At 30.6% G+C, this 18,498-nt stretch overlaps 1 protein-coding gene across 1 annotated transcript; it reads left to right on the top strand.

Annotated features, from left to right (window-relative positions):
* The first annotated feature begins 7,253 nt into the window (after positions 1 to 7,253).
* LOC127248951 (protein ALWAYS EARLY 3-like) lies at positions 7,254 to 18,213 on the top strand. The gene is made up of 21 exons (XM_051271552.1): positions 7,254 to 7,419; positions 8,236 to 8,347; positions 8,812 to 8,910; positions 9,116 to 9,178; positions 9,897 to 9,974; positions 10,403 to 10,595; positions 11,046 to 11,308; positions 11,378 to 11,723; positions 11,887 to 11,961; positions 12,541 to 12,791; positions 12,884 to 12,937; positions 13,193 to 13,504; positions 13,584 to 13,762; positions 13,865 to 14,147; positions 14,907 to 15,131; positions 15,535 to 15,693; positions 16,384 to 16,527; positions 16,600 to 16,818; positions 17,389 to 17,493; positions 17,579 to 17,662; positions 17,773 to 18,213. Exons 2-21 carry the CDS (start codon positions 8,246 to 8,248, stop codon positions 17,935 to 17,937), a joined length of 3,399 nt encoding a protein of 1,132 aa, XP_051127509.1. The 5' UTR covers positions 7,254 to 7,419; positions 8,236 to 8,245; the 3' UTR covers positions 17,938 to 18,213.
* The last annotated feature ends 285 nt before the right edge of the window (positions 18,214 to 18,498 follow it).

Below are 18,498 nucleotides of genomic sequence, written 5' to 3'. Positions count from 1 at the left end.
TGATTCTGTGGTGGAGAATTGATTTTTTTGAGGGTTTTTAGTGTTTTTTTTATTCTTGAAAAATTTCTATTACACGCTTTTTTTTCTTTTCTTTTTTTTTTTTTCTGTTTTGACAGTTTTGTTTGTGCTGAAAAGTGTTAGGGATGCTCTGATTTTAAAAGACTATCTTGCCCTAGCATTACAACAGATTTTAGAGTTTTTTTTTTTTTTTCCTAAATAATAGTTCCTTCGGTCCACGTATAAATTAAATATGAAATAATAAATTAAATATGAAATAATAGTATTTTAATTACAGTAGTGGATAGTTAAAGTAGTATAATGACAGTTTTTTTTTTTTTTTTAAAGTGATGATGTAATGTACCGTAAATGTATTTGTGGAAAAAAGTAAGATATTTAATAAAATATTTACATTATAATTGAATGTCCTAAAATATAAATATGTATACTTTTTAACTGAACTGATAAAATATATATATTTTTAAAAATATATATTATACATATTCATTATTTTTATATTATTTATACAATTTTTTAAATTTTATATAAAAAATATATTTTCAAATTATTTCATAGAATAAATCTTTATTTACTCAAATTAATTTATATTGATATTATTCTCAATTAATATGAAATATATATATATAATATGTATACACATTCACACACAATATATAATATATTATTTTTATCAAAATTAATAATTTAACATAAAATATTATATATTATTATATTACTGATACAACATTTTGTATTTTACATAAAGTAACACTTCAAACTAAAAAAAAAGTAACCACACACACCCCAATCTTAATAAAAAATAAAAAAAAAACAAAACAAAACAAAAATAGTAATGTACCTTATTACTATCTAATATATTTCTATTTTTCTTAAAAATATCTCTTGAGTAAATTATTTTTTTATTATTTAATGCACCGCTACTCGCAAATCATATGTGGTAGGTGACCTAAGACGTCAAGGGTTTGAACCCATGACCTTATGGTCACATGTCTAACCTCTGCACCACCAAGTCATCCCTTACGGACAACTCTCCCAATTGTTCAGATGACAAAATTTGATCAATCAATCTTCAAATCGATCAATTTCTAAATCGACTCTCTTTGGTCCTCCTCGAATGCAATTTAATATTATAGAATTCAGACAAGTCAACCGTTCATTCCTTAATAGATTGGATTGTCCGAGTTTTCTCATTACACACTATCTGATTGTATAATGTACAAATGAAAATATTGTGTTTGAATTTTGAGTTGGGATTTGAATAGTAGAAATTTTGAATTTGAATAGTTGTATGACGTGATATAAATAAGTGTTGATGTGATGTTTTGAATGTAAAATTGATTTTTAGTATAATATAAAAAATAAAAAATAAGTGTTTGGTTCGATGTTTTTAGGGAGAAAAATTAGATGAATAGTGTAAATCAAATCCAATCCTCCAAACAAACACACCCTAATTGGATTTATAATTAAAATTGTGAATACTAAAAGGTGTGTTTATTTGTAAGATTTTAATTTTGGGTTTGGTTTTGAATAGTAAAATTTTAAATTGAAATAGTTATTTGATATGATATAAATATGTATTGATGTAATGTTTTGAATGTAAAATAAAATTTTAGAGTAATATAATAAATAAATAATAGATATTTGATTTAATATTTTTGTGAAGGAAAAAAAAAATTATAACATTAAAATTTTGTATTGAAATTATTATTTGATTGATATTAAGAGTTAGGTATTTAGTCCAACATTTTTTATTTTTTATCAATTGTTATGAATTTGAAAAAAAAAAAAAATAGTTTGAGTTTGATATTTAAATAATGTATAATAAGATGTTATTTTTTTTCAAAAAACGCAGAATCCAAATAATTAAAATTTGAATTTAATTTAGAGGAAAAAGAAATAAATGATATATATGTATGTAAATATATAGATAAAATAAATATAAATATAAATATAATGGTATATATGATAATAAATATAATGTATACTTACATATAGATCTAAATATAAGAATATATATATTTATTTATTTTTTATGATGTGGGAATCCGTCGCCGCTGTCCGAAATATATATATATATATACATATGTGGTGTCGTTAACGTGTTAACTTGGTCAAATGAAAAGTTGTTATGATTTGATCAAATTAGAACGTTAATATGGAGCAATTAGTATTTTTTCATAATACAAATAACATATATTGTATTATATAGTAGTATATGTTGTATGACTTATATATAGTACTCCCTCTGTCCCATTGAAAAATTGTCATTTTTTATTTTCGTCCGTCATAAAACAAGGTTGTCATTTTCTAATTTAATAATTGTACTACTTACCTAACACAATAAATATCATTCCAACTTACACTATATTACACAAATATCATTACTTTTATATTATACAATACTAATAGGGGCATTTTCGTTTTTTTCAATTCAACTCATTATAATACTAATATTAAAAAATTTACGTGTAAAAAAGTAAACGACAACCTTGCACTGAAACGGAAAAAATATTAATATTTGTTCATTTTTTATACAGATACTCGTTAATTGAATTAAATTAGCATCATATTGATTTGACTAAATTAGTATTAATATTCGAAACAATGTTGTTACAGAAATTAGAACCCATATTTATAGATGGAATATAATGTGATTATGGCGGCGATTTCAATGCTGATTGGGTCAAACTACCATTGTATTAATCCGACTCAATCGATTTATATTGTTAAGATATACATTGCATATTTAATATAGCACAATATAATATTATGTTATATGAAAGTATATGATGTGAAATTATATATTTGTGATATACTGAATAAAAATGTTTATTATACTATATAAAATTATATTGTATATTGTCGAAATATATGCTATATAAATTTGTATTATGCACTATCATATATATGTTGCATGTCTTAATAATATGTGCAGATTTGATTAAATTAGCGCAATACTGACTATAGTTAACATCTAAACCAAAGGGATGGTCTGGTGGTGGTGTAGGGGTTGGACTTGTGACCCTCAATGTTTTAGGTCATCTGCTACACATTGTTCGCCTAGTGGGTCTGGTTGTCGTTTATGTCCGTCCCAAAAAATACAACCCCATTGTTTTAAGTTGTTTATTTTTTAAAAATAAAAAAATAAAAAAATTAATGTTATATTAAAAATATATTTTCTTCATTTTAATTTCAGGTATCATTTTGATTATTTTTGTTTGCTTCACTTCAGTATATTTTTTTTTTCATATTATAGTATATATATAATAATATATTAATAACAGAATATCATTAATTTTTATATAAATTATAAATATATTATTATATAGGCATAAAGTACTAATAACAAAAATATTAAAATAATTTTATATATTTCAATTAATTAATAAAATATTATTATTTTTTAATTTATTTTAAATTTTTAAAAAGATATTTTAATCCGGGGAAAAGAGTTTTTTTTTTTTTTTTTAGAAAAAGAGTATTTTTTTTGTTTGTTAAATCTAACATATATATATATATATGTGTGTGATTTGTGTATATTTTAGTATTATTTTATAGTATTAATTTAAAAAATTAGTTCATTTTGATATTAGTTGAGCACGCCTTATATTATTATGGTGGTGTTATCATTTATGGAAAATGAATGTACAGTAAAAACAATAAATCGGAGAAATATTAATACAAAAGGAAGATGCGGACAGCAGAGACGTACAAGTCTTCTCACCACCGAATAGAAATTTGACACGTGTACATTCATGCCCATAATGGCAACAGACCCCGGCCCACGACGCAATGTTGGCGCGTGCAGAGTACGCAGCATGGGAAGCAACATTCTACATTAATTTACGTTTGTTTGTTTATGGGATATTTCTCAAATTTTACTATTTATTTAAAAAAATTTTAAAAATAATATCAAATTAAATAGTATAACTATTTTTTTATTTTTATATTATATTAAAAATTAATTTTATATTAAAAATATTATATCAATGCTTATTTAAATCAATTCAAAATTAATACTGTTAAAATTTTAATTCAAAATTCAACAACCGTCATCCGAAAGTGCATATTGGGTAAACCTTCGATCAAACCTAATACCTTACAAACTATGTCCGATATGCAAGTCACACTAGTATTATATAATTATTTTTATATTATTTACATTAAAAAAAAACATCCCTTCAAATTAGTATTTTACAAAACAAACACACTCCCAACTTACTCAGTAATTTTTTATGTTAATATTATTTTAATTTTAAAAAAAAGTCACATTATATATTTATTTCTTAACAAATAAATATTATATAAGTGCTGATTTTTTTATTATTTTAAAATTTTCAAAACTTAAAAAATCACTCGAAATCTATTGAAACCAAGATGTTTGACATTTATATGGAAAAATGTACAAGTTTATTTTGTTGTAATTTTAAATTAAAATAATACTATTCCTTTTGAATAAAAATATACTCTCTATGTCCCATTGGAATGTGATATTTGTTTTTTACACGTAAATTTTTGAATATTAGTATTATATTAGATTGTAATAGAAAAAAGACAAAAATACCTTTATTAATATAATGTAATATAAAAGTAATGACATTTGTGTAATATATTGTAAATTGAAACGATATTTATTATGTTAAGTATATAGTACAATTACTAAATTAGGATATTGTAACCTCGTTTTGGGACGGACGAAAATAAAAAATGAAAACCTTTCAATAGGACGGTTGGAGTATTATTTTTCTTACAAAATATCACATTCAAATACTCTCTCCATCATCCAAATTTATTCTCACTTTCCCTTTTTGGTTGTTATCCAAATTTGTTTTTTTTTTTTAAGTAAAAAATTACCACTTTTCTTTACCAAAAAAAATAAAATTCCTATTTTTACATATTTTTCTTAAAATTTGTATCCGGTCAAATGAGCATACAATTGAATAATGAATGGAGGATTATTTAAACTAAAATTTAATTTAATATCCTAATTTTAAATCAATTTCAAACTATAACAAAATAAACTCTATGTTTTTTTCTTTTTAATTGAGTTAAATTATACTTCTACAGAGCACAAGACAAACAACATTCTACGGTAATTTTTGTTAAGTCCTTGGAACATTCTAGAGAAAAAGTAAACAAATTATAGCTATGTTTATTTAGGGTGTTCTTACTTCCAGTTTTTTCACACAAAGTTTTCACTATTTTAATCTCTTAAGTTAATAAAGTTATTGAGGGTTTACTAATCTAATTTATTTTTTTAATATAATTCTTCATAAATAGTGCAAAAATAAATAAATAAATAAATAAAAATTTGTACATATTCAAAATAAAATATATATTTTTTATATTATGATTATTTATATTTAACGTAAAAAATATATTCATTTAAAATTAAAAAATAAATATACTTGTTAATAATATTTTAATGTGATATTTTTTTTATTGATAATTGTGCACACCAGTTGAATAATAATGTAATTTATATTTGAAATATTAAACAAAAAAAATCCAAATTAACAAAAAAAAAAAAAAAAAAAAAACACAATATCTTTACATCAACCACGGATTTGTTTGTTTTGTCAAAATAAAATATACTATGTATATATATATATTTAAAAAAATATATTACACATATTTATTATTTTTTTATTATGTATGCAATTATAAAAAAATATCTCAAACAAACCCCAAATATTTACATAAATAATAAAACAAATGTAAGTTTACAAGGTTCTCTAACATTTTTGTATTTTCATTAATATTTTTATTAGTAAAATCCATCATTTTTCTATAATAATATACTTTCTTGTGCAAAGTTGCCATTTACTTTTTGCACATAAATTTTTGAATATTATTAGTATTATAATAAGTTGTAGTGAAAAAGACGAAAATGCCCCTATGAATATTGTGTAATATAAAAGTAATGATATTTGTGAAATATAATGTAAATTAAAAAAGTATTTATTATTTTAGGTATGGAACGGAGGGAGTATTATTCTATTTCATAAAATATCATTTACTAATTTTTTTATTGAATTTATATAATTTTTTTAAAAATATTCTATTATTTCATTATAAATAATATCGTATCAAAATATTATTTAAATAAAATTTAATAAAAAAATTCAAATTCAAACCCAAAACTAACAAATCAGATATAAATAAAAAATAAAAGTAAAAAAAAAATGGTCAGAAATATCTTAGAATGATTTATGTTGCCGCATTGGATCATAGCTCTTGTCGGTGATTTCTTTTACATTATTGATGCTCTTCTAACATAATCCAATGAGCCACTTCTTTTAAATATAATACAAATTCATCATTTCAATCAATTTTGATTCAAAATTTATTATTTACTATTTATAAAATAGTTTATATTTTATTTTTGTTTTGTCTTTTTTTTTTTATAATATTTATTATTATTATTACACAAATTAATTAAGAATTTCTAACAATTTTAACGTTGGAAAAAAGAAAAAATGCACATAACAACATTTTAGGCCAAGCAAAAACCCGTTCCCACCGCGCTCACGGCCCGGCTACCCTGCCAGCAAGAAATCTACTTCAACCGATATGTCCTTAAAATTCCAATTATTTTATATATCTAATGAATTCTCTATTCTTCTTTTTTTTTTTTTTTTTTTTTTTTTTTTTTTTTTTTTTTACATTACAGGGCCTTAAAAGCCCAACTTAAAGTCGGGCCATTTACAAAATTTAAAAAGTAATTTTGAAATTTAAAATTGTTATCGAAAATAATGAAAATTTAAATATTTGACACAAAATAGCATAAAAATTAAAAATTAAAAATAAAAAATTTAATAATTGATTTTAATATTTATTAAAAAATAATAAAATTGAGAAGCCAATATCATAGTTAAATACACTTTCTTATAATGTACTTTTAAAAAAAACTATAAAGTTTTATAATATTTTAAAAACATATATACTTTTCAAAAAATATAAAATATAAATAATAAAAAAATTATGTCATGAACAAAATATATAAAAAAAATTGATATGGAATATTTATATTTGGACGGATTATTAGTGATTTCAAAAATAAAGAGGCGAAAATTTAAAATACAAATTTTACAAGGACACATGTGCAATTAAAGTATAGGATTTGTCTTATTTGCAGTAATAAAAAGAGAATTTTCACGGAAAATAAATAGCAAATTGGAGTTTCGCGGTTATACCCTCTGCGGAAATAAATAAATAAATAAATAAAATTAAAAAACTTACCTCATTCTTCTTCCCACCTCTCGCTCTCTCCCCTTCTCTCTCTAAAATCTCAGTTTGCCGCAGAGAAATCTTTTCTCATCCGTTTTCACAAGCGATTGTTCGCTTGTTTCAAATCTGCTGCGGCCTACCCAATGCTGTGATTTTGGGTATTTTGGACAGGTAAAGATGGGGAAGATGGGTTCGTGTTTATTTCGTTTAATTTTCTACGTTGTATTTCGCGGGTTTGTTGTTTCGAAGAAAAATCAGCTGATCCTTTTCCGTTTCTATTTGGGTTTTTGAATTTGGGTTTTTGAATTTGAGTTTTTGTGTTGCCTGGGGTTTGAGGGACGAGTTTTGATTCGTTTTCTTTTCATCGTTTTTGCTGGCCGCCATTGATCAAAATTTATTTCTTAGATTTTTATGTTCCGCCGCTGATTTGCGTCTGCTTTCGAATTCGGGGTGCTTTCTAGTGATGTGGCGGAAATCTGCGGAGGCTATCGATTTGGGTTTTCAAACTGGGTTTGAATTTGAATTTCTTTAGTTTTGTAGCTGCTTCGTTTTGAATGAACTGTGTGCCCGCCCGTTGGTTAAAATTTGAGCTAGGATATACTTCGAATTTTGGAATCGTGTTCTGTTTGTTTGTCGATTAAGTTATTCAGATTTCGATTTCAATTCTTTTGTGTTCTGATTTAGTTGGGTTATTGATGTGTAGGAATTTCCACCTGCGACTTTACTCCAGATTTGTGTTACGGTTAATTTGATTTGGAAAATGAATGTTAGATTAGGTTTTCAGAAGTTTCTTGTGCTCTGTTGGTGAATCTGTTTCTGCTTTCTGATGAATATTTAGTTTCTCTAATCAGATAATTTGGTACTTGTTTACATGTTTCTTTTTATTGAATGATGAAACGATCATATATGAGGAAGATAATGGTCTTTTATTTGGGATTGTATGTTAATGTTTCTGAGTTTCTGTGTTTTTTGGATTTGTGCTTTAAGGTAGCTTGCAATGGGGCCCGCAAGAAAGTCTAGAAGCGTGAACAAGCGCCCGCCTGGAAGTGAAGCATCTCCTAGTAAAGATGCAGATAGTTCGAAAAGGAGCAACAGTCGTGTGAGTTTCTGGTGGCTATTTTGTTTCCTGTTATGAATTGTTCTGATTATTGAAACCTTGCTAGAGCTACACGTGTTTTGTACAATTAATAATTGTTATCTTGATTTACATGCATCTCTCATTCACAGTATGAATAGTTAACCAAGGTATAAGATCATAACACCATCTAAAAATCTTCCATTGTATCTAATGAAGTGTGGATAACATCATGCCATTGTCTTTTAGAATTTATTTTGTCTGTAATGGATGGATTGTGTTTTCAACCTTTTTCCGATATGTGAGGCTAACTTTATATATCTATGTATATATAGTAGGGGTATTTCTTTTTCGAGATTCTTGGCAGGTTTTTAGTGTTTTCTCAACTTTTATTTTCATCTCCTTAATTATGCATACAGTGCTGATCTGTGACTTGTTTTCCAGCTTCCTTGTGAATGGGATTAATTCCTTTGTTTTGTTTGATGCAGAAAAGAAAGTTGACTGAAATGCTTGGGCCTAGATGGACTACAGAGGAGCTAACTCGCTTTTATGATTCCTACCGCAAGAATGGAAAAGACTGGAAAAAGGTTCGATCAAATTTATATTAGATTTGATGGCCAAATCTAGTTAATGTTGTTGGCTAAAGTTGTCTCACTTGATTTTGATTTGTTCTGTACAAAATTAATGAAATTGGGACCACCACGGCTCGGGTAACCGTTAAATCAGAAACCGGTATTTGGCGTATGTGCTGATTTCTAACAAGATTCTCCTTGTCCTTTCTGTGGTGAGCAGGTGGCCAGTTCAGTGAGAAATCGGTCTTTAGAAATGGTGGAGGCCATTTACACAATGAACAAGGTAATTGTTTTATTTTATGGCCATTGCACTTGGTTCATTTTCATCTTTTTCTACAATTAATCCATTTTTAAAGTTTCCATACATTGTTCCTCTAAGAGTATGAGCTATTTTAGGGTGGTCAGCCTCCAGAGTACCTCTAAGTTACCGGTAACTAATTAGTCTTAGTTAAACTATTTTTTTCCTCTTGAAGATCACCCGTACTTGTAGAGCTTGAGATTTGATGTTACTGTATTAGATGATCTATTTATTTCCTGAATAAACAAATTGCAAAGGCTGAAGGTTGTATGCAGTTTTCACCTGAAAAATTCAAACATGCTTATATCCTAGTTGAAGATAAATGAATGAAAAGTTAAATGTAGCATGTTTAGTGGAGTTGATTGGATAGTTGCAATTTCAGTCACTGCTCTGGTTCTGTAGATCATGGTAGTGTTACACACCTTTGTGTGTGGGTGGATGAGATTGTTAACCTGAATGAAATTTGTATTTTGTACTTGTTGTTTGAAGGTTTTTTTTTTTAGTTAGGTATAACTTCAACTCCACCATATGTTTTAACATATAATGTTGTTTAGTGAAATTGAGACCCTTGAGATACATAAAAAGTTGAAAATTTGTAGAAGTCAAGACTGTCCACGTCAAAGCATATCTGGAATAGGAATGGATGCTGCCATGCCTCCACTACAAGTATTTAGTTTCACTTATGTCTGCTCTTTGATTTCAGGCATACTTATCTCTTCCGCATGGAACTGCTTCAGCGGCTGGGCTTATTGCTATGATGACTGATCACTACAGCAATTTGGTAAAACAAAGTTGAACTAAATTGTTACAAGTTATATACTAATTTCTGCGTTATGTCCTGAAACATTGAAGATGCACTAAATACAAGTTTGTATATGCATAAAAGTAGTTAGGCAATGTTACGAATGCTCTCATTATTGCTTCAACTAACTCTTACGCCTTTTGTTGTTCACAATGAGAGTTGCAAGCAACATTTTGCTGTATATAAATATATTAGATAAAAATACAAAGTCTTTTGCAAATAATTTTGGGATTAATTTAATCATGAGCTTTAATACATTAAAGCCAACATGTTATTAGAATGAATACAATAATCTTTTCACCCTAAATACACAAAGGAAGTTTGACCTAAATGGATGAACACTGTAATTGCCTTGTGATATTGAGTAGTCTGAAAACCTTTTTCTTTTTCTTTTTCCTATTTGACAGGCAGGATCTGACAGTGAAGAAGATAGCATAGATGGGGCAGGGTCATCTCGGAAGACTCAGAAGCGAGCTCGGGGCAAAGCCCAACCTACACCTACTGCCTCTAAAGCATTGGATGAGCAACCTGATTCACATACCCCATCCATTATTCAAAATTATGGTTGCTTGCCACTGTTAAAGAAGAAACGCTCTGGTGGTATGTACAAACAAACTTTTCTTGTGATTTGGTAGTTATGTCATTAGACTTTACTTATCTATTCAGTGTAGTATGAGTCTTTGTTTTTGCCCTCACATCTCACTTTGTTACTTTTCTGTTGTCTGTTTTTAGACACCCTGACAAAGGGTGTATTGTCTTTTAACATGTTTGCAGTCAACCATGGATCATACGTTTGTACTGCAATATACTCATACTCAATAGTATTTCTAGATATTACTGATAGTTTTTAACTGCCAATTCTCTGATTACCTGTTCATCCACAAAATCATTCCAACATTGATTTAATTCTAATAGCAATGTACATAAAAATTCTCTGTTGTTGCACCACTTAAAATTTCATCAATGTGCTCTTTTACGCCACTTCTCTCCTGCTGCTGTACTTGCTCCTGACAACTTGTTGATGATTGTTGTGTGGAATATTTCTCTCAGGAGGCCGACCTTGTCCAGTTGGGAAAAGGACACCTAGGTTCCCTGTCTCGTTTTCTTATGATAAGAGCCTTTCAGAGAAATATTTTTCTCCAACCAAACAAGGCTTGGGACACAAGGCTGATGTCAATGAGGATGAAGTTCATGAAATAGCTGTAGCTTTAGCTGAGGCATCACAAAGAGGTGGTTCCCCCCAGATTTCTGGAACACCAAGTAAAAGAGGTGAAAGTGCCATGTCATCACCTTTTAGGCATACACAGATAAAGGTAATGGCTTTCTGATTTCACCAAAACAGTACCCTTTTCATCAAATTATATAACATCTGTTGGCTCCAGGACACTGGATCAGGGATGGACAATGCCAAGCTCTTACGTCCCAACACTGACGATGAAGATTTAGAAGGAAGCACAGAAGCAGACACTGGGGAATTGGCTATGCATAAGAGTTATATGATGGGATCTGTTACTCACTCTGTGAAAAGAATGAAGGGAAAATATCCTGAAGGGAAGAAGATTGAAGTTGATAGCAACAATGACGATCATCTGGATGATGTCAAGGAAGAGTGCAGTGGAACAGATGAAGGGCAGAGATTAGGGGTAGGTAAGGCCAATGACACCAGATTTTCTAAGTCACCTATTCAGAGCCAGAGAAAGAAGAGCAAAAAGGTTCTCTTTATGAGAGGTAGGCATCATTTCTGTGTACAGTTTCAAATCCTGTTTTGATTCTGTCAATTATTTTGTATATGGGATTGTTGAAAATTTTCTCTTGTTCTTGCATTATCCCTCTAAGTTGTACAATTGATGCATTGTTTGACATTGTATAACCAATATGCTTGTCAACACAGATGAAAGCTCTGCCTTTGATGCCCTGCAAACTCTGGCTGATTTATCTTTGATGATGCCCTCAGGAAATGAAGAAGGTACAAAATTTACATGTAGTTTTTGATTAAAGTACTTCATGAAGATTGGTATTAACATTGTCGTTGTGGTTCTGTTCATTTGGTTGCTTTCACATGAAATTTCTTTCATGTGTAATTGTACCTTCTTTTAAAGATTCTGATCTGTCAGTGCTTTGTAAGGGATTGTATCTGTTATTATCCAGACTGTTTACCTGCCTGTACCCATTCTGTGCTTGATTTCCTCCAACTTTGGGGCTTTTAGGGTTTGTTTGGATGGAGTTTGGGAGTGGATTTGGGGTTTGGGAAACACATATTTGAATTAAAATAGGTTTTGATTTAAGTTTTTAAAATGAAAAATACATGTTTGGTGTGAGAGCACACGACGGAACCACCCAACAAACAAAACTTAAATTATGTTGTTAAGTGTATAATGATTAAATCCTGGGTTTACAATTCCCTTCGGTTTCCTTCTTGGTATGTTACTTATGCTCTTATAAGTCATGCTTTTAATAATTTCTTATTTTTTATTTCTCACTCATCAGATTCATGTGTTAGTTATATATTATTCTTAATTGGTTCAACACATTCTGTATTTTTCAGAGTCACGAATGCAGTTTAAAGAGGAACACAATGATAATATTGAGGAGTCTTCTCCAGCAAACAATCGAAAAGAAAAGCGTAAATCCTCTGGGGTAAGAACAAAAGGGCATCTAAAACTAAGCTCGGAAAAAACATCGAAATCTGGAAAGGGTTCAGTTTTTGAGGGCAGTTCCATTCCGGAAGAAAACCAGGGCCCTGATTTGCCTATAACCAAAGGAACAAGAAGGAAACAAAAGATGCCGGTGGCCAGGGTGAGTAATGCATTTGTGCTTCTTCCTCTTTCTTTAACATCCTGTCAATTTGATTGTTGGCATATTTAGTTAACTTTACTATGCTTTTGCAGATTGAAAAAACTGAATCTGATCTTGATATGAACAGTGAATCTCCAGGGGTGGAGGTATGTGCTCTTCTATGTACTTTTATTGTTTCTCATAGAGTTGTGGGCGGAGCTTTGATGCTATCTTTTATAACACGCATGACATGTGAAGTTTTTTATTGTAAAACTGAGAGATTCAATAGCTATTTGCTGTTTGTTGATGATGCAGGATTTCACTTATCTTAATGATTAAACTCTACTTTACTGATATGATATAGTCATCTATTTCTTCTGTAGTCGAGAGTTCACTTATCTATGGATGCTTCTTTCCCTTAGGTTGGAGATGTAGGGAAGAAGTTAGCGTCTAAGAGTAAGAAATCATCCCAAAGCAGCTCCCCAAATTTGACTAGAATATCAGAAAATTCTTCTAGTGCTGATCTGCGGAAGGAAGGGAGCGACTCAACCCTATCAGGCATGCAAGTTCCTTCTACTAACCAGGCCACTTTACCTACAAAAACCAGGAGCAGGCGCAAGGGGGACCTGAAAAAACCACAGGTTCAGAAAGATTTAAAATTTCCTGAAACAATCTCAAATGACCAGGGCAATATGTCTTTTGCTTTACTCCATGGCACAGCATTTAATTTCAAGGTTTGGTCTTTCCCAATGCCTCTTCCCTGTACTTTCACGACTTAAGTGGCATGTTTTATGTACATATATTGCAATGCAGGAAAAACTGTCGAATTGTTTGTCAAATCAGTGGTTAAGAAGATGGTGTACATATGAGTGGTTCTACAGTGCTATTGACTATCCTTGGTTTGCTAAAAGGGAGTTTGTTGAATATCTGTATCATGTTGGATTGGGTCATGTGCCAAGATTAACTCGTGTGGAGTGGGGTGTAATAAGAAGGTACATATCTCTTCAGTTTATACATGTTGAAGTCTTGTGTTCATTGTCTTAACATTGGTGGATGAAAAGTTTGGCGTAATTTGATTTTTAATTTTAAAACAGCTCTCTTGGCAAACCACGGCGGTTTTCTGAGCAGTTCCTAAAGGAAGAGAAGGAGAAACTTAATCAGTATCGGGAATCTGTTCGAAAACATTACACTGAGCTTCGTGAAGGTGTTAGAGAAGGATTACCTACTGACCTAGCTAAACCATTGTCTGTCGGACAGAGAGTCATAGCCATTCACCCCAAAACTAGGGAAATTCATGATGGAAGTGTGCTCACTGTTGATCACTCTAAATGTCATGTTCAATTTGACCACCCTGATCTTGGGGTTGAAATCGTCAAGGTAATCTTATTTCTACGCTATGACTTATCACATTTAATGTGGAATGCTAGCACTTGAGATGTGCGACATTTACATGCTTGATGAATAATCTTTAAAGTTTTGACAAGTCTAACTTGCATGACAAGACTAATTTTCATAACAAGAACACAAGTATGAATATCTTATAGGAGTACAATTTTTCCGTATTATTTTTGTAGGTACATGAAATGCAGTATTAAACTTATTACAATAAAGACTAATGTACTTTTAAGAACTTGTCTACATCAAACTGTTCTGCATCCTGCCTCATTTCTAGACAAGCATTCATTACTAACATGCTACTTCTAATGAAATATTCCACCCGGAAGAATAGGTATGCAATTTCTAGGTGCAGCCATTTTCTTGTTAAAGTTGAATGGGTTTGCATTGTTTAAAAATGGAGGCAGCTGAGTATACAAAATGATTTAATCATATTAGTGATCATCATCAGCGCATGGTTATTTTGGCTTCTAAGCCTCGTGCCCGTTTCTGGACAATTGGAAATTTGAAGCTAAGATAATTTATTGTGTTTGCAAACCGTTCTGTTAGTTTTTGAAGGTGATTCATACATTTTCTAGTATCTGGTCCGATCACATTATATGAATGATTATCTACAATTGATTTGAGATGATATTTTGCCAACTGCTGTAGCCTTGTGATTAATGTTGGTTCTTAGTTTTCTATTCCTTTTGATTTTATTCAATTTTTAATATGATTCATGCAATTACTCTTATCTTGTAGGATATTGACTGTATGCCCTTAAACCCTCTTGAAAACATGCCGGCAAATCTTGGGAGGCACACAATGGCAGTTGATAAGGTTTTTGAAACTTTCAATGATCTAAAATTAAATGGGCAAGCAAAGGACTTTGTTAAGCTTTCTCTCGGTGAAAACATGGAGAACATCAACAGCACCCCTCAAATGTCTCAATTAACTAATTCTGTTGGCTTCTTGAAGCAGACAAAGGCAAGACTTCTCTCTCCAACTTAGCATTTGATGACTTACATTAAACAAATCACCTCTACCAGATATTGATTACTATTTTCTCCCTTATCATTAGATGCCTTGCAAAGCCTTGGTAATTAGTTTGTACATCTGTAACATCGATCACACTTGTGTTGTATGTGAACAAAATTTCTTGCTGGGCAAAATATATGATGTTGTGAATGAAGAGTGACCTTGTTTGTTCAATCCAGCTTGTCTGTATGAATTTGTCTGGCACTAGTAATGCTCCGTTTGGTTGCTTGGCATGATTTTGTCTTCAGTAGTGTCCTCTAAAAATTTTAGGTGGTACATTCTTCTGTGGTGGTTATCTAGGGATGAAACATTTCATTTTGAACAGTGTACTGAAGTAAATCATGCTCACCAGGTTGCTTCTGCAAATGCTCATGTTCCAACAAACCTTGCGCCTGTTGATGCGACAACTTACCAGAGCATAGCATTTTCTCAGCCTGGTGTGCTAACTTCAATATCCAAGGAAGCTGATGTTCAAGCTCTTGCGGAACTTACTCATGCTCTTGATAAGAAGGTAATCACCCTTACCCTGGAATTTCATTCAATCATTGTTTTATACATTTGGCACAATTTTCAGTATTAGTCTAATAGTCAATATGATAGTTTATGATCAAAATGACAATCCAAGTCTGATGAACAGGAATAACCGGTTCTATAAGCTGCTCCAAAAAAAAAAATAAAAAAAAATCTCCTTCTCTTTCTTAATCTAATCTCTATCTGTACTAGTTTCCTACGAAATGGGTTCCCAGGCCTAATAAATTATTAGTATATCATAATTAATAGTTTGATAATCAGCCCATTGCCACCACCAACCCAAAAATGAGTATTCCCTTTCTTCCCTCACCGTCTCTAGAGTATGAACATGGCATTAGAGCCATGGTCATATCGTCTCGAGGGAGAAGTGTTGAGTATTCCACATTGGATGTAATGTTGGGACTCTCCTACTCTATAAGGAGTGAAAAACTATTCTACTTACAACCAATTGGTTTTAAGTTGGAACCTTGGACCCCCTTTTAACAGTTTGATAATCAGTTGCAAACACCAACCCAAAATGATTATTTCCTAACACGACCTGCCGCTGGCTGCAGTGTCTCTGCATTTCAGTACTTTAGATTTGTAATATGTGATTCTCATTGGCTGCTTAACTGTTTTTTAAAACCAACCTCGGTGCGAGTAGCCTTAATGGTAAGCATTATGCATACAGAAAGCAATTGTTCATGAGCTCAGGCTCATGAATGATGATGTGTCACAAAACCCGAAGGTCGGCGACATTTTGTTGAAAGACTCCGAACAATTCCAAAAGCAATACGCCGCTGTACTTGTACAATTGCACAAAGCTAATGAACAGGTATGGTTTTTACATACAAAATTTTCATATTAGAAAACCCTCTAATGGATGATTTGTTCATTTTTGCGGCAGGTTTCTTCTGCTTTACATTGCCTGCGAGAAAGGAATACGTATCAAAGGAAGTTTCTGGATGCAGTGCCAAGACCTGTAAGCAGTCTTTCAGACTCTGGTGGAATCGTGAATCATTTAGATGGTTCCACATTTCAAATCCTCGAATCTGGATCGAATGTGAATGAAATCATGGATAGCTCTAGGACAAAAGCCCGGGTGATGGTAGAGGCAGCTATGCAGGTAAGAAAATTTTCATCTGTGTCTTTTCATTTCTTATACATATATATGAGGTTGGTTATGACAAATAGAAAATAGGTAACATTATGACTGTGTTAGTTGTGAGTTTGTTAAGGTTTTTTACTATTCATAAAATATTTTTCTAAAAAACATCAAATCAAATATCTAATTTCATATTTTTTATATTATACTAAAAGTTAATTTTACGTTTAAAACATCACATTAAACAACTATTTCAATTCAGTAGTAGCGTGTGCTATGTGAACTGTCAAGTAGTGTCAGTCCACGTGTTATATTTGTATTGTGTGATATAAATCGTGTGTTGTATTTCATTATATTATATGATTATTGTATATTATACATGGTGATGTCAGCACCGGTCGGTGCTATATGATAATATGGTTAATGTTAGTTAATCTCTAAATCGCCCATTGAACTTCTAAACTATAAAGACTTCAATCTTTTGTCGCATATACGTCTTCTGAAATTGCAGCAGGGCAACAAAAATATCGAAAACTTGCTTGTAATATGTCTAGTCCGGTTCTTATGACCCGTTTACATATATTCTTTTAGGCAATATCATCGCTTAAAACTAGGGAGGATACCATTGAGAAAATCGAAGAAGCTATTGATTATGTTAATGATCAGCTTCCCTCAGACAATGCCTGCGTGCCATTAGTAAGTCCTTGCTCCTCTTAACTATTCCGCCCCATGGTTCCCTATTTTGTTACAATTCATTAATCAAATGTAAAAATTTTTGCAGGCAACCGATCAAAAATCTGACATCGAGGCTCAAATTCCTTCCGAGCTGATCACAAAATGTGTAGCAACTTTGCTTATGATTCAGGTTCGTCGAGATAGTAGATCCTCTTTAACTACTGAAGAAAATAAGTGGCCTACGAGCACATTTATCAATTTTCCACCAATCTGATGCAGAATTTTGTTGTGTAAATGCAGAAATGTACTGAGCGGCAATTTCCTCCATCCGATGTGGCGCAGATTCTAGATTCTGCTGTGACTAGCTTACACCCGCGTATTTCGCAAAACCTTCCTGTCTACACCGAGATACAGAAGTGTGTTGGTATCATCAAGAACCAGATTTTGGCCCTCATACCTACCTAAAGTGGACATAAATACAACCAGGTTGTTTCTCAATGTTTGCCTTGTTATGAGAGGATCTAGATCTAAATGGGGAGTGTATTACTAGTAATGTGACTATGCCTATGACTGTTTTTCTCACTAGTAACTATTATATTATCATAGGGCCTTTTTTAATTTTTCCAAATTGTGGCGAATGATTGAAGAAGAATGGTGATGAACATTGATGCAACTATTTGCTGCTTGTCAATTGCACAAGCTGTGTGCTGTTCTGTACAATGTTATGTTGGGAGATTTTAATGACCAAAACTGCATACTGTCTGCTAAAGGCGTAAAATAAAATATTACATATAAATTTGACAGTGTATTATACTACTTCTTTTGCAAAAATGTCAATTTTTTTTTTTGCAATTAATAAAATATTATTATTTTTTAATACTATATTTTATCATTTGTTTCAACACAGCAAATTTAGTAAAACAATACTCCTTGCACTCAAACATTTAGTAATATATATTTTTTTGGTTTAACATGCAATATATATATTTTAAAAAATTTTATATCTTACTACATTATTCAAATAAA

This window comes from Andrographis paniculata, unplaced genomic scaffold, assembly GCF_009805555.1.
Source record: "Andrographis paniculata isolate CXL003 unplaced genomic scaffold, ASM980555v1 Contig11END, whole genome shotgun sequence".
Lineage (NCBI taxonomy): Eukaryota > Viridiplantae > Streptophyta > Magnoliopsida > Lamiales > Acanthaceae > Andrographis > Andrographis paniculata.
The sequence above is the reverse complement of the archived record's forward strand: the minus strand, read 5'-3'. Positions and strand labels throughout refer to the sequence as shown.